General features: G+C 43.7%; 1 protein-coding gene across 1 annotated transcript in view; it reads right to left on the bottom strand.

Annotated features, from left to right (window-relative positions):
- Window positions 1-16,400, bottom strand: part of CTPS2 (CTP synthase 2) — a 124,978-nt gene that overhangs the window by 4,260 nt on the left and 104,318 nt on the right. The window contains exon 17 of the mRNA XM_031660604.1: window positions 15,918-16,062. Coding sequence (XP_031516464.1) covers window positions 15,918-16,062 — 145 coding nt within the window. The remainder of the gene's footprint in view (window positions 1-15,917; window positions 16,063-16,400) is intronic.

Here is a 16,400-nt window from a genome sequence, read left to right as displayed (position 1 = left end):
AACATTCTCATAGGTCCAAGAGTTGGAGAAATAATTTTCACAATCATGCAAATTTCAAAATTAGAAATATATGGAATGTCCCGATTACCTTGAGTCACAGACACTATTCAAAATAGGACCAATTATTGACATAAATATCGCCAGGTTGGGTTCCCTTAGAAATACACCTTCTCGCCGGGCGCGGTGGCTCAAGCCTGTAATCCCAGCACTTTGGGAGGCCGAGACGGGCGGATCACGAGGTCAGGAGATCGAGACCATCCTGGCGAACACGGTGAAACCCCGTCTCTACTAAAAAATACAAAAAACTAGCCGGGCGAGGCGGCGGGCGCCTGTAGTCCCAGCTACTGGGGAGGCTGAGGCAGGAGAATGGCGTAAACCCGGGAGGCGGAGCTTGCAGTGAGCTGAGATCTGGCCACTGCACTCCAGCCCGGGCGACAGAGCCAGACTCCGTCTCAAAAAAAAAAAAAAAAAAAAAAAAAAAGAAATACACCTTCTCCATGAGATAGCTCTGCAACTCAACTTTCCCTCTGAGCTGTGGGCTCTGTTTGTGGTTCCTCTTACTCAGTTCCAAATAAATCAGCACACTGATCCACTCCACTAGAGTTCTACTGATCTACGGAGATGATATTACAAGGAAATATTTAATGCCTGACCCATCCCCAGGCTTGGCCAAACTTTTGCTGATTTATAGCAATAAAAGTTTGAATTCCCGGCCAGGCGCAGTGGCTCACACCTGTAATTCCAGCACTTTGGGAGGCCGAGGCTGGCGGATCACAAGGTCAGGAGATCGAGACCATCCTGCCTGTTATGGTGAAACCCCGTCTCTTCTAAAAATACAAAAAATTAGGCAGGCGTGGTGGCGGGCGCCTGTAGTCCCAGCTACTTGGGAGGCTGAGGCAGGAGAATGGGGTGAACCCAGGAGGCGGAGCTTACAGTGAGCCGAGGTCGCACCACTGCACTCCAGCCTGGGCAACAGAGCGAGACTCTGTCTCAAAAAAAAAAAAAAAAAAAGTCTGAATTCCCTAACAGGTGAAATGTTACTTTTTCGAGGAAAGGGAACAATTGGAGAAACCTTATGCTGATAGACTAGAAAAGAAAGATTTCACTCTAAACATACTGACTGAATATTAATAAATAAACAAAATAATAGACAAATCTGTATAGACAAAAAGACAATCTGTTTCCTGATTTGCATGCTCACTCCCTTCTCTGACTTTTGAACAAAAACAGCGTAGGTGGTGGGGACGGAGCACTAGAATAAAGAGAGGAGACAGAAGATTCAGAATTGGCAGAAAAGACAACATATGTTAGATAAACATATAAAACAACATACCCTGAAAACCAATCAAGTAGAAAGATACCTCCTAGTTAGGCTTTAGTTCAGAGAAATCACTTCTACTGGTACATAGGAATAACTGAACAATATTTGGGGGGAAAAAACAACAGCCAAAAAAGTTGATACATCCTATCCATGCACTCTCCCTGCTCAAATGAAGAGTCCTTTCTGGTTCCATGCAACATTTTGTCATAGAATTAGCCAAGAAAGGGGATTTGGAAGTTGCACTCAACTCCCTATCTGAGATGAAATGAAGGTCAAGGATGTTCAAGTGACTTACTTGGCACATAGATCCTTCAAGGTGAAGCCAGAATTCCCATTATACTAGCTCAGGGCACAGGGTGGGGTTTAAGCTGTGCTGCAGGTAGGGCAGTAGGACTCACTAGGGCATGTCCCCTAACACAAGTGACAAGGGCCAAAGGACCGAGGAAATTTCATTTGCTTGGGTGCCAGATTTTACACCCACTTCCGTCCCCATCTCCAAGCCTAGGGAAGAATACAGTGGGCTCATATCTTCCCCCGACACTCCTGGTTGTACTATTTATGAGCCACGTACCTTTGGACAAGTCATCAACTTCTGAGTCTAGAAAAAGTGGCAATAATACCTCCAAACTCACCAAAATGTTTTGAGAGTCAAATTAAACTGTATAAACTTGCTCTGAAAACTATACAAAAATATAAGATGTTGCTATTGATGGGGGTTATATATTCATAACTTGGTATCTCCTCAAAAAGTCATGGAAACACAAAGAACCAATAAAAACTGCTAAGTGGGCCGGGCGCGGTGGCTCAAGCCTGTAATCCCAGCACTTTGGGAGGCCGAGACGGGCGGATCACGAGGTCAGGAGATCGAGACCATCCTGGCTAACACGGTGAAACCCTGTCTCTACTAAAAATACAAGAAAATTAGCCGGGCGAGGTGGCGGGCGCCTGTAGTCCCAGCTACTCAGGAGGCTGAGGCAGGAGAATGGCGTGAACCCGGGGGGGCGGAGCTTGCAGTGAGCCGAGATCGCGCCACTGCACTCCAGCCTGGGGCACAGAGCAAGACTCCGTCTCAAAAAAAAATAAAATAAAATAAAATAAAATAAAAACTGCTAAGTGTATGATTTTCTGAATTGTTTCCTATGCCAAGTATAATTTCCTACCCACATTAGCAAGTGGACTTGGGCGGGCCTGTTTCTAACCTAACAGCTCTCATTTCCTATCTGATGGCTGTCTGCCCCAAGCTCTGCCAACACATCCAAATGGCACAGGCTGAGTTTAACAAAATGAAGCTCAGCTTGAGTTTATTCATCTCCAAGGTTAATGACTGGGTTCACTAATTGTCTTTCATATGTGTTCAGAGACTGGGGGTAGGACAATAAAATAAACCATGACACTCAAGAACAGAATTATCAAAATACACGTTACTGCTGAACTTGCTGATTTTAGGACATTCGTCTGCCAATAAAAAACAACTGCTAGAAATAAAATGTGGGTCATCTGAATGCAGACCAACAGTGGCTCTTGCACATGCAATAAAATGTGAGTGTATTCTGTGCTACATATGGGCTGTGAGTGCTACTCTATGCCAGATTCATTTCTGTTTCACACAGAACAAACTTAAGTCAAAAGCTAGATGTATCTGGGTATATTTTCATTTAATTCAAGACATCCAGCTGTATCTTAGGACTAACCTATCTTTTTAAGTAATCTTTTATACACACAAACACACACACATGTTTCTCACAGGGAAGAATTATCAGATATTAGAGTCTTGCATGTTAAATTGTATGAAGTGGCATAAAATACAGATATGTCCCTATGTGTCTTGTTACATTTGAACACGGGAAATGTTTAATTTATTTGTTTATTTAGGACAGTGTCTCAGTCTTTCACCCGGGGTGGAGTGCAGTGGCATGATTTGGGCTCACTGCAACCTCCGCCTCCCAGGTTCACGCAATTCTCCCGTCTCAGCCTCCTGAATAACCAGGATTACAGGCGCCCACGACCATGCCCGGTTAATTTTTTATATTTTCAGTAGAGACGGGGTTTCTCCATGTTGGCCAGGATGGTCTCAAACTCCTGACCTCAAGTGATCTGCCCGCTTCGGCCTCCCAAGAAGAGGGGAAAATTTTTAAACTGCACTGTCCAATATGGTAGCCACAAGCCACAGTGGCTATCTAAATTTAAATCAGTTAAAATGAAATAAAATTTAAAATTCCATTCCTCACTTGCACCTGTCACACTGCAAGTGCTCAGTAGCCATGTGTGCCTAGTGCCTACCATATATGATACTGCAGATTATAGAACATTTCTATCAGTGCAGAAAGTTATATTGGATAGTACTGATCTAAAAACAAATGAATAATGATTTTTAAAAAGCAAACTACCGTCACCATGCAATGGTCCTTGTCATTTCCTTTTAAAAAAATTTTTTTGAGACAGGATCTTGCTCTGTCACCCAGGCTGGAGTGCAGTGGCACGATCACAGCTTACTGCAGCCTCAACCTCTGGACTCAAGCGATCCTCCCACCTCAGCATCCCGAGTAGCTGGGACTACAGGCACACGCCACCATGCCCAGCTAACCTTTTATTTTTATTTTTTGTAGGAATGGGGTCTCACTATGTTGCCCAGGCTGGCCTAGAACTCCTGGACTGAAGCAATACTCCCACTTCAGCCTCTCAAAGTACTGGGATTACAGGTGTGAGCCACCATGCCTGGCCAAAAGTTTTTTTTAAAGGTCTATCTACCGTTAATTAAAATCACAGCAAATATCTCTTATGCATGCATGTGCCTCCCAAATCATGAAAACTCTCTTTTTAAAACGTATTTTATGGTACCTTTCTTGCAAGACAAAACCAAAATCACCAGCAGCAACACAGAAGAATCACTATACTGACAAGACTTTACCACAATGGTCAACATACAGTTCTTTTCTTTTTCTTTTCTTTTCTTTTTTTGAGACAGAGTTTTGCTCTTGTTGCCCAGGCTGCAGTGTGACGGCGTGATCTCAGCTCACCACAACCTCCTCCTCCGGGGTTCAAGCGATTCTCCTGCCTCAGCCTCCTGAGTAGCTGGGATTACAGGCATGTGCCACCACGCCCAGCTAATTTTGTATTTTTAGTAGAGACAGGGTTTCTCCAAGTTGGTCAGGCTGGTCTCAAACTCCTGACCTCAGGTGATCCGCCCGCCTTGGCCTCCCAAAGCACTGGAATTACACACGTGAGCTACTGCACCTGGCCCCCCTTTTTTTTTTCTTTTGAGACAGAGTCTCACTCTGACACGCAGGCTAGAGCACAGTGGTGTGACCTTGGCTCACTGCCACCTCTGCCTCCCAGGTTCAAGCGATTCTCGTGCCTCAGCCACCCAAGTAGCTGGAATTACAGGAATGCACCACCACGCCCAGCTAATTTTTGTATTTTTAGTAGAGACAGGGTTTCGCCATGTTGGCCAGGCTGGTCTTGAACTCCTGATCTCAAGTGATCCGCCCGCCTCAGCTTCCCAAAGCACTGGGATTATAAATTGGGATTACAGACCCACTGTGCCTGGCCAACATGTGGCTCTTGACAAACGAAAGGTTTGTCATAGTGAAGTTTGCTTGTCAAGGACTTCTGGTTCCCAATAAATTCCCCACATAAGAAAACAGATATTCCAAGGTGCTAGGGAAAGGGTATAGGAATGCCTCATATAGTCCACCTTTACACTACCCCAAGGCAGCTGTTAAGCCATTTCTTCTCCATTAACAGAAAGAGGTGGTTGGAATTTAAAATCTTTAAATTTAAAATCTTTAAATTCCAACCACCAACCTAATAATTATTATCCAACCTAATAATGTGTAATGGCATTATTAGGATTCCCAGCATGCATGACTTCCTTACAATACTTTATATTAAAATCCGTTTCCTGTGAAACAGCATGTTTTAAAAACAGGTTGTCATGTACACAGTTTTCCCCAAAGCAGTGTTACTACTATACTTATTTCCTTCACAAAGGGCCCCTGGAAGCCATAAAATATAAGAGCAATGGAACAAAAACCTAGTCTGCTTTGAATGAGTTTTGTATTTCATAGTAAACAGTAGAATACCACCCAGGCAGGGTGGTAAAAGCACACGGTAGTCTGTAGTACTATTAACTCCATTCCTGTCTGGCACCACACCATCCACACTGCAGTGCACCACGATCTAGTTAAAAGGAGCACCTTTTAACCAACATTTATCCCGCCCCAAGGGAAGGTGTACTCAAATGTGGTCCATTAACGATAATTTACCCTAAAAAATATCTCAAGGTATGGAGTTGAAGTCAAATAATCACAGGGGTAAACGTTTTTTTAAATGTTTAAAAGAACTGTTCGAAAGAAAGCAAAATAGAATCTCTTGTTAATTTCAGTTCACTTTTGCTTGAGGTGTAACAAAGCGGGGAAAGTGGCATTTTGATAGCAGTTGAGTTTATAAAGCACCACCTCAACTGTTCCTCACAGCGACCCTAAGGAGGAGGATCAGGAGGTTTAGGAGTAGTGACTTGGACAAAATTACTCAATAAGCAGCAGACCCAGAAGTCAAATCCATAGCATCCACCCTACTCGTCAATACTGTCCCCACAGAAATAAAATATTTTTGCACCACATGGTGCAGGAATGGCCCCTGGCAACATCAACCATGCACCTCAAAAGTCAAAAAGCAAAGTGATTCCAAGTTTGAAACAAAGTGATTCCAAGTTTCAAACAGTGCTGGAAACAGAATGTCGGATTTGTGCAAGGGAAAAGAGTACCTTACTCTCCAAGTCCAAGAGACAGCAGAGCCACCCAACGTAAGAGAAACATGCCTGGGAAGGTGAAATGCACCCTCTGTGAACAATGGAGGAGCCACTCTCACCTGCGATTCACCTAATAATTCACCTTCGATTCACCACCTTGTCACCTCTGATTCACCTCGTTCACCCAACGATTCCGTGAACAACCATTCTAATAGGATATAGATCCCTATTCCCCTCTCGCTAAGCAGGTCAGGAATGTGTATCAAGAGGCAACAGGCAAAACCCTCTGGGGAGTTCAGGGAACTGCAAGCTGCTCCATATGGATTTGTGTGCATTGTATCCTATAAACCAAGGGAAGCCATGGGGGGATTTTAAGTTCCAAAATAATGTGGGGAGATCATTCCAACAGCAGAAGATGGATTGGGAGGAAGCAAGCTGGAGGCAGAGAGACCAAGTAGGAGGCTTTGCAGTAGGCAAGAGACAGATACTGGAACTAAAGGAAAAGTAATAATAATAGCATCATCATCATAATTCCCATTTAAGTTCCTACCATAGACCAGGCACTATGCTAAGTGCTTTACATTTAGTGTGAAACTTAATCTTCATTTCTGCCATGTCAAGTAGGGACTATTACCATCCCCTTTTTATAAACAAAGCGATGCACAGAAGAGCAAGGTCATAGGCAGCTGGGAAATAAAAGAGCCAGTTTGAAGTCGGTTGACTCAGCTAGAGTCCTGACTCCGGGCCATACTCCCTTGCAGCATGGCAGAAAATAGACAAAAGATGGAGTGAATGCCAACAACAAGAATTGACAGCACCTGCTGACTATGAGCAATGGGGATGAGGGAGGAGGAATCTGAGCTGCCCCAGGGGAGTCCAGGCAGGTCACACTGTGTGGGTGATGGTACCACTTGCAGGAAGATATTAATCTTAATGTTAGTTAATCCTGGCAACCTGGGAGCATTCCCTGGGTTGCAACCACGAAAGAGAGAACAAGCTCTAATGCCAGCATTTCCCACACAGCTGGGACTGTGCGCTTGCAGGTCTGTGCCCTTTCCTGGATGGGAAGGTCTGTAGCTGAAGACCCCTAGAAGAAAGTCCATGGATGCAGGGGAGGGGGGTAGCATTGGGGGTATGAATGTAAGGAAACAACGAAGTGGTATGTTTGGGCAGTTTTCCAGGAAGTGGGCCCACAGCTTTGATCACAATCTCGAAAGTCTGTCACCTCCCAAAATTTAGAGAACAGTTATACTACCTGATGAGTCCCCAGGTCAGGGAACATGTTCTTATTCAAGCGCTTATTCAAGCACCCAGCACAGTGACTGGGATAGAATAAGCTTTAACATAAGGGGTGTGTTGAGTGAATGGCGAAGTGTGCAGTCATTAAAAATGAACTTCATGCAACTTGGAAAAATGCATATGAGGTGTTAAGTTCAAAATACAAGCTTCTGTAATTAATAAAGAATTTATGGTGCTATTCCGAGAACATACGAATATTCTGTTTCTTACAACTTTCACCCAGTGGCTTTAGCATCCACTGACGACCCTTATTTGAATCCATTATTACATCGGAGATGATGTCTATATTTTTAATTGGCTTTTTTTTTCTTTACTTTTGTATTTTCTGAGTATTATTATGGACGCATGGAATTTCAGAAAATGAAATGTGTTGTAATCTAATACTGTCATTGTTCTTTTTGATGTTCAAATTGTCCAAAATAAGGCCAGTGGGAGCCCTTTCAATCTGGCTTCTTTGACCTTGGAAAACTCATACCCCATTCATTTTCAGCTGTTCTCTGCTTTAAATACAGCAATATGTTCCAGGCTCATCTTGTACTCTCCCTGCCCCAGCCCTGGAATCAACCATTTCTTCCAGGAGCCCTAGTTCATTTCAAATTTTTGGTATTTAAAAATCAAAATGGCCGGACGCAGTGGCTCACGCCTGTAATCCCAGCACTTTGGGAGGCTGAGGCGGGTGGATCATGAAGTCAGGAGTTCAAGACCAGCCTGGCCAAGATGGTGAAACCACATCTCTACTAAAAATACAAAAAAATTAGCCGGGCGTAGTGGTGGGCGCCTGTAATCCCAGCCACTCGGGAGGCTGAGGCAGAGAATTGCTTGATCCGGGAGGCGGAGATTTCAGTGAGCCGAGATCATACCACTGCACTCCAGCCTGGGTGACAGATCGAGACTTGTCTCAAAAATAAATAAATAAATAAATAAATAAATAAATAAATAAATAAAACCAAAATAGAGAAAAACGTTCCTTTGCAAAGGAGATCTCCAGACCGTCACTGTATCACTCTTTCATCTTTTCTGTAGGTTTGTAAGTTTTCAAAATAAAAGAGTTTGGGGGGTGTGTGTATATATAGATAGATAGATAGATAGATAGATAGATAGACAGATAGATAGATAGATAGATAGACAGATAGATAGATACACTCACTATTATTATCACAACCACAGAAAGAATCATATACAGGTATAGGCTCACAGGAAATATTTGAAAATGAGCACAGTAATTATGTTAGGCTGGTGGGTTTGCGGGTGCCTTTTTTTTTTTTTTTTTTTTTTTTTTTTTTTTTGAGACGGAGTCTGGCTCTGTTGCCCAGGCTGGAGTGCAGTGGCCGGATCGCAGCTCCCAGGAAGGTCTGGCTCCCGTGACCACGTGATCCACCTGTCTCGGCCTCCCAAAGTGCTGGGATTACAGGCTTGAGCCACCGCGCCCGGCCTGCGGGTGCCTTTTTTTTTCTCTCTCTCTCTCTTTTCTAAATTTTCTGTAATGCTACATGTAGAAGTCAACAGAAAACAAAACCATCCCAGGCTAGAAGTCAGCATGTTACTTAGCAGGAAAACCTCGATAATAATATTTGTCACAGAAGAGAGACCAGAGACAATGGTGAATGAAATGGGTTCCTTCTCACCCTGACTGTTGCCAGGACTCAACAAATATAGAGGGAAGGGCTAAGCACGGAGGAGAGAATGGACTTAGATCCTAGGGGAACACAAAGGAAAGAGGAAACGGAAGGAACCGGCTCCAGGTGTGTACTTCCTTTAAAGACTCTCTTATTACAAAGTAGTTTCAGCTTTTGGGTTTGGTCTGAAACAGTCAAGCAAATACAGTGAATCACTGAGTACCTTTCCCTCCTATTGTTTTTGTACCACCCTGCTTCCTGTTTTGCCACAAAAAGATGATTTATCCGCACAAGAGACAGTAATTGCTGGATGGAGACATGGAATCCAAAGTTCCAAAACCAGAATAAAATGCTTCTGAAATGACTCAAGAATCTGGTTTTATGCTTAAAAATATGTTTCCCAAAAAGCTGCATTTCTGCGAACTGCAAACTGAACCCCATCTAAGTTTTTGCTTTCTGATATACATCAAGCACTGTCCAAGGAAGAGAGTTTTACTCTGGTCTGACAAATAAAAACTGGAAGTTGTGCCTAAACTTGGTGTGTAGTGATTGCTCCTAAGAGCCTTGCAGGCAGCCACAGAGACACACATGCCAAAAAACAATCTATGAACTTTAGACTCTGATCCTTCTCTCGTTGCTTAAAAATGGAATGCTAGGCCTCAGGCCAGGCACATTGGCTCATGCCTGTAATCTCACCACTTTGGGAGGCCAAGGCCGGCGGATGGCTTGCACCCAGGAGCTTGAGACCAGCCTGAGAAACAAAAAAACAAACAAACAAAAAAAGGAATTCCAGAAAGAGATTAGACGCTCTGTTTCTAGATTTAAACAAACAAACAAAAAAACTTGCAATTACAAGCACCTTCATATATTCTCCTGAAATTTATTTCTTATAATTACATGAAGCAGTCTCATTCTTTTACATTATGTGTCAGCAAGACCATGCAAATTTGTGGTTGCCTTTTGTATGTGAAACAAATTGTTTAGATACCAGAGGAGAGAGATCAGCAAAGAATTGCAATGATTTATTTAGTGGACCATTATTTCCCATTGGATTTATTTATTTTCAAAATGGTTTGTTAGTTAGACTCATGTAAAAAAAGAGTTAACAGCAGGCCTGAGGCTGCTGTCTTTCAAAGGGCCTGCTTGCAGGGTTAGTTCTTGGCTGGTGTCTGGGAACATGGCTTTCGGAATGTGTGCTCCATTACTAACTGATAAGGTCATTTTGCTGGGCTTAGGCTGTTTATACAAACAATGTGATCTATGGTGAACACCTGCTTTCCCTCTGGCAGTCTGGAATTTTGGTGGTTGCTAGGCAGAAAATGCCTATGTGACCAGCCGCTGAAATATCCCTAAACTCTTGAGTCTCAAACTGGCTCATCTGGGCAGAAACATCACATAGGCATAGTTGCATTTTCTTTTTTTTTTTTTTTTTTTTTTTTTTTTTTTTTTTTTTTTGAGACGGAGTCTGGCTCTGTCGCCCAGGCTGGAGTGCGGTGGCCGGATCTCAGCTCACTGCAAGCTCCGCCTCCCGGGTTCACGCCATTCTCCTGCCTCAGCCTCCCGAGTAGCTGGGACCACAGGCGCCCGCCACTTCGCCCGGCTAGTTTTTTGTATTTTTTAGTAGAGACGGGGTTTCACCGTGTTAGCCAGGATGGTCTCGATCTCCTGACCTCGTGATCCGCCCGTCTCGGCCTCCCAAAGTGCTGGGATTACAGGCTTGAGCCACCGCGCCCGGCCAATAGTTGCATTTTCACTGCTGGAAGGAAGGCGACCTCGATGTGACTTATCACAGGAAAGAGAGCATAGGAAACATGGAAATGAATTTCTCCAGACTCCACTTATCTTTCCCATTACTGATCTTGCTGTGCATGTTTACTTTGCCACCGTAATAAATATTAGCTATAAGCCTGGGTGCAGTGACTCACGCCTGTAATCCCAGCGCTTTGGGAGGCGGAGGCACGCGGATTACCGGAGGTCAGGAGTTCGAGCCCAGCTTGGCCAACATGATGAAACCCCATCTCTACTAAAAATACAAAAATTAGCTGGGCGTGGTGGCGGGCGCCTGTAATCCCAGCTATTCGGTAGGCTGAGGCAGGAGAATTGCTTGAACCTGGGAGGTAGAGGCTGCAGTGAGCCCAAGACCACACCATTGCACTCCAGCCTGGGCAACAAAAGTGAAACTCCATCTCTAAATAAATAAATAAATAAATATTAGCTATGAGTACAGCTATATTCTGATTACTTTCAGCAAGTCACCAAAGTGTGGGCAGTCTTGGGGGGACCCCCTAAACAAGACTCTTGGTTTGATTTTGCATGTATTTTTAAATAGCTCATAAAAACCTAAAAAATACTGTCCTGAAGCCATTGTGCCCTTGAACTGACCACAACAAGCCTAAAACCAGGTGAAATTGGTCTTCCTAACTGCTGCCATTCTGTAGATAATGAAGTTGCTGAGAATTTAGCTCACTAGCTGTAAATCCCAAAATAATAGTCTTACTGCAACTTCCCAGGCCCTAAAAGATAAATGTTCTCCGCTAGGCAGAATGCAGAGGTTACAGCTCAGGTACGCTTAACTCGAAGCCAAGGATTTTTACACTCCATGCTTTAAAGACATTGGTCATACACGTGCCATACAGTTGAATATCATCAGCGCCAACTTCTGGGAAAGGAAGTCATTATTCTAGTGTTCGTATTCCTTGTCACATTTTTTAGGGTTGATTACAAGCAGTAATCTTGTTTGACAGAAATACAGCCCCAACTCAGCTCACATTAGAGCCTGGCATCAGAGGAGTCATTTTGCTTTTCAAAGCTCACTAATCCCATGGAGCTGGACAGAGAGGAGTTGAAGTGCAAGATTCCGCTGGAATCCTGGTGTCTATCACTGGATTAATTCATAGTCACCATCCTTAGTCGGAAAACTCTCTGAAATGTGTCAAGATTAGACTCCCCTGCTACCTGCATTTATTACTTTAATGGGTAATAAACAACCCCTGGGTGCAAGGGAGCCAGGGCGATAAAGATAAATAAGATGCTGGCTGGCCTTAAGGAATGTACCAGTTTGTGGTTGATATACATAGGAATTCCCTCAGTGTCATGGAAGCCTACTAGTCAGCTGCAATTCCAATGTCAGTATCAGAGTTTGGTTAAGAGGTCGTTCCTTCTCTCTGAGACATACTATATCTCACGCAGGAGTCACTAGCAATCAGTTTTCTCAGAAACTACTAGGAAGCTTTTTTTTTTTTTTTTTTTTTTGAGACAGGGTCTCGCTCTGTCGCCCAAGCTGGAGTGCAGTTGTGCAATCTCAGCTCACTGCAACTTCTGCCTCCCAGGTTCAAGTGATCCTCCTGCCTCAGCCTCCCTAGTAGCTGGGACTACAGGCTAATTTGTGTACATTTAGTAGAGACGGGGTTTTGCCATGTTGGCCAGGCTGATCTCGAACTCCTGACCTCAGGTGATCTGCCCACCTCGGCCTCCCAAAGTGCTGGGATTACAGGCGTGAGCCACCACACCCTGCTGGAAGCTCTACCCAGAGACCACCACACGCCATGCAGGAATTGGCAGGCCATACAACACACAGGTGGGCAGTCCACACGAGCCAGACGGGATTTGTATATTAGTTGGTATTTGCAAACAGCCAGATAGTTACAAGTGAATTATTTCTTCCAGCTATCTAACTTGTCCCACTATCACCTTCCTTTCGGTGTGAGAATCTAGAATAATGGGAATTGTAAAATGGCTGCAAAGGGTCACAGCCCATATCTGACATGGGACCACACTGGGATGTCCAATCAGTGGCATAAGCCGTGCAGTCTCAGAACACAGGAAGCTCTTCTTCGGATGAAATCTCTCTTGCAGAACCATAGCACATGAGCCAGATAAAGTGGAGCTGCTCAGCTGAAGCAGGAAAGAGCCCGGAGCCCCCATGGCCTGCTTTCACAGCAGCCCAGACTCCAGTTCCGAGGGCACAGTTTGAAAGTCAGTGCACTGAAAGGGGTGAACATTAATACAGTAAGATGCCCAAACTGCAAATTATGTGAAGCTGTTCCCATATGAACATGTGGTGAAAGGAAATGCTAGAGAGCTGCGAGCTTCTCCTAGCAGGTAATGACACAAATACGTAGGGTTGTGTAACAAGCACACACATGCACACCACACACAGATCCTGCCAGCCCTCAACAGCAACACTGCAAGGGTTGTTTGCCAGAATGAGGGTTGGCAGTGGTAATCTTCTGAACAACATATATCTGGTTATTGTGGTAATAACCCCCACCAAAGTCTATGATATTGTGGATGGTCACTTCTGCTTTTAAAGTTATTAGGTACAATATTCTTGGATGAGAAGAAATAAAAATAAACTCTCCCCAAACTAGTATTTAAATGTAATGAAATTTTGGTGGGGCACAGTGGCTCATGCCTATAATCTCAGCACTTTGGGAGGCCAAAGCAAGCAGATCACTTTAAGGTCAGGAGTTCGAGACCAGCCTGGCCAACAAGGTGAAACCCTGTCTCTACTAAAAATACAAAAATTAGCCAGGCATGGTGGCGCACACCTGTAGTCCCAGCTACTTGGGAGGCTGAGGCAGGAGAATCGCTTGAACCTGGGAGGTGGAGGTTGCAGTGAGCTGAGACTGCACCATTGCACCCCAGCCTGAGCAACAGAGCAAGACCCTGTCCCTAAACAAACAAACAAACAAATAAATAAATAAATAAAATTTCAACTAAATCCCTAAGGAATTCTTTATTCAAACTTGATTTTTAAAAATCATTGTGGCCGGGCGCGGTGGCTCAAGCCTGTAATCCCAGCACTTTGGGAGGCCGAGACGGGCGGATCACGAGGTCAGCAGATCGAGACCATCCTGGCTAACCCGGTGAAACCCCGTTTCTACTAAAAAATACAAAAAACTAGCCGGGTGAGGTGGCGGGCGCCTGTAGTCCCAGCTACTCGGGAGGCTGAGGCAGGAGAATGGCCTAAACCCGGGAGGCGGAGCTTGCAGTGAACTGAGATCCGGCCACTGCACTCCAGCCTGGGCGACAGAGCGAGACTCCGTCTCAAAAAAAAAAAAAAAAAAAAAAATCATTGTACAGGCTGGGCACAGTGGCTCATACCTATAAGGCCAGCACTTTGGGAGGCCAAGGCAGGAGGATTGCTTGAGGTCAAGAATTCAAGACCAGCCTGGACAACATAGTGAGAGCTTGTCTCTACAAAAATAATAAATTTAAAAAATTAGCCAGGCATGGTGGTGTGTGCCTGTAGTCCTAGCTATTTGGGAGACTGAGGCAGGAGGATTTCTTGAGCCTAGGGGTCCAAGGCTGCAGTGAGCTATGATTGTACCACTGCACTCCAGCCTGGGTGACACAGCCAGACCTTGTCTCTACGAAAATAATAAATAAATAACAGTTTGCTTGGAGGAATAGCAAAATACATTAAAAATGTTAATAATGGTGGGAGTAGAATCGATAAGGTATTGATTTATAATAATGCTATGAAAATGAAAAGGATGGTAAAGATTCAGGTGTAAGAGATAAAATAATCAAAGGAACAAAATAGAAATCCCTGAAACAAAGTCAAATTACTCAACTCGTTGACAATTTGGCAGGGAAGTGGGGAGCCAAATCCCAACCTCACAGGTTTCACTGAAAATAAAATCCATATCGATTACATATTTAAACTATGAAACTGAAACCATAAAAATGCTAGAAGAAAACACAGGGGTAGGCCGGGTGCGTGGCTCACGCCTGTAATCCCAGCACTTTGGGAGGCCGAGGCAGGCGGATCACAAGGTCAGGAGATTGAGACCACGGTGAAACCCTGTCTCTACTAAAAATACAAAAAATTAGCCGGGCGCGGTGGCAGGCGCCTGTAGTCCCAGCTACTCAGGAGGCTGAGGCAGGAGAATGGCGTGAACCCGGGAGGCAGAGTTTGCAGTGAGCTGAGATCGCGCCACTGCCTGGGCGACAGCACGAGACTCCGTCTCAAAAAAAAAAAAAAAAAAGAAAGAAAACACAGGGGTTATTATTTATATAATCTTTCCAAAAGGAAAAATGTTAGGCATAAAGGCAGAAGCCACAAAAGTAAAATATTTGACTACATACATTTTTTAAAAACATAAAAAGGACTAAACTCTTTATGTTTTTGGTTTTTTTTTTGAGACAGAGTCTCACTCTGTCGCCCAGGCTGGAGCGCAGTGGCGCGATTTCCACTCACTGCAAGCTCCGCTGCCTCCTGGTTCATGCCATTCTCCTGCCTCAGCCTCCCGAGAAGCTGGGACTACAGGCGCCCACCACCACGCCCTGCCAATTTTTTTGTATTTTTAGTAGAGACGGGGTTTCACTGTGTTTGCCAGGATGGTCTCGATCTCCTGACCTCGTGATCCACCCACCTCGGCCTCCCAGAGTGCTGGGATTACAGGCATGAGCCACCGCGCCTGGCCTAGGACTAAACTCTTTAGGGAGAACAAAAACTACCATTAACAATTTAGAAGGAAAGCAAAATCACTTTGAAAAATATTTGCAGCCTAACAAAGGATTAATGACCTTTATACATAAAGAGCTTACCAATCAGTAAGGAAAATAATACAATACCAAAATAAAGAAAAGATGTGAACAAGCTATTCATAAAACAAACAGCCAATAAACATATAAAAATTCATATATATTAATCAAAGAATCAACAAAAGAAAATCTTTTCACTTATCAAAATGAAAAAAATTTCTAAAATAATACACAGTGTCATCACGATTTGGAAAGCTGACACATTACTACTGTAGGTGTGATTAAATCATTTTCATGAAGAGGAGAAAATTATGTTTAAGAGAAAAAAACTGATTCTTCACATTTAAAAATTCTATAATGGTATTAACTTTTGTAAGAAACCGTAAGATATTAATAACTACGCATCTTGATTTATTGCTAAAAGCAGTAAGCTGGTTACCTGGAAGACAGTTTGCAACCCTGTTGCAAGTAGGCATTCAGGTTCCCTGTTGCTGCAAGTAACAGCCCCAGGTACGGAGGGGAAGGCTTCATCGGCCTAGAAGAAAACTCAGGATGGAACTGGACACCAACAAAATAAGGATGATCTGAAATGAGAACAATCACGATGCCATTAAAGCAGACAAACAGGAGAACTGCTTTAAAAATCTTCTTATCTTTGAATATGAAAGTTCATTAAATGGCAAGATGATTCTTTAACCTGTTATCATTATAGTCAGTTACTTTCACTATCCATCCATTCCTGCGTGGAATTTGAAATTGTAAAACACATCTTGGAAATTTTACGTGTGGAAGGTGTCAGAGTGAGCAAAGTCAAGCAAAAATTTTTGAACGGCAAGAAGAATTCCGCTTTCCTCAAATCTGCCTGCTTTTTGAAGGCACTTTGTAGATTTATGTTAGTTCGATTTCCCTTGGACTTTGGGCT

This window comes from Papio anubis, chromosome X, assembly GCF_008728515.1.
Source record: "Papio anubis isolate 15944 chromosome X, Panubis1.0, whole genome shotgun sequence".
NCBI classification, from domain to species: domain Eukaryota; kingdom Metazoa; phylum Chordata; class Mammalia; order Primates; family Cercopithecidae; genus Papio; species Papio anubis.
Note: the sequence above shows the minus strand (reverse complement) of the source record. Positions and strands in the feature narration are given on the sequence as shown.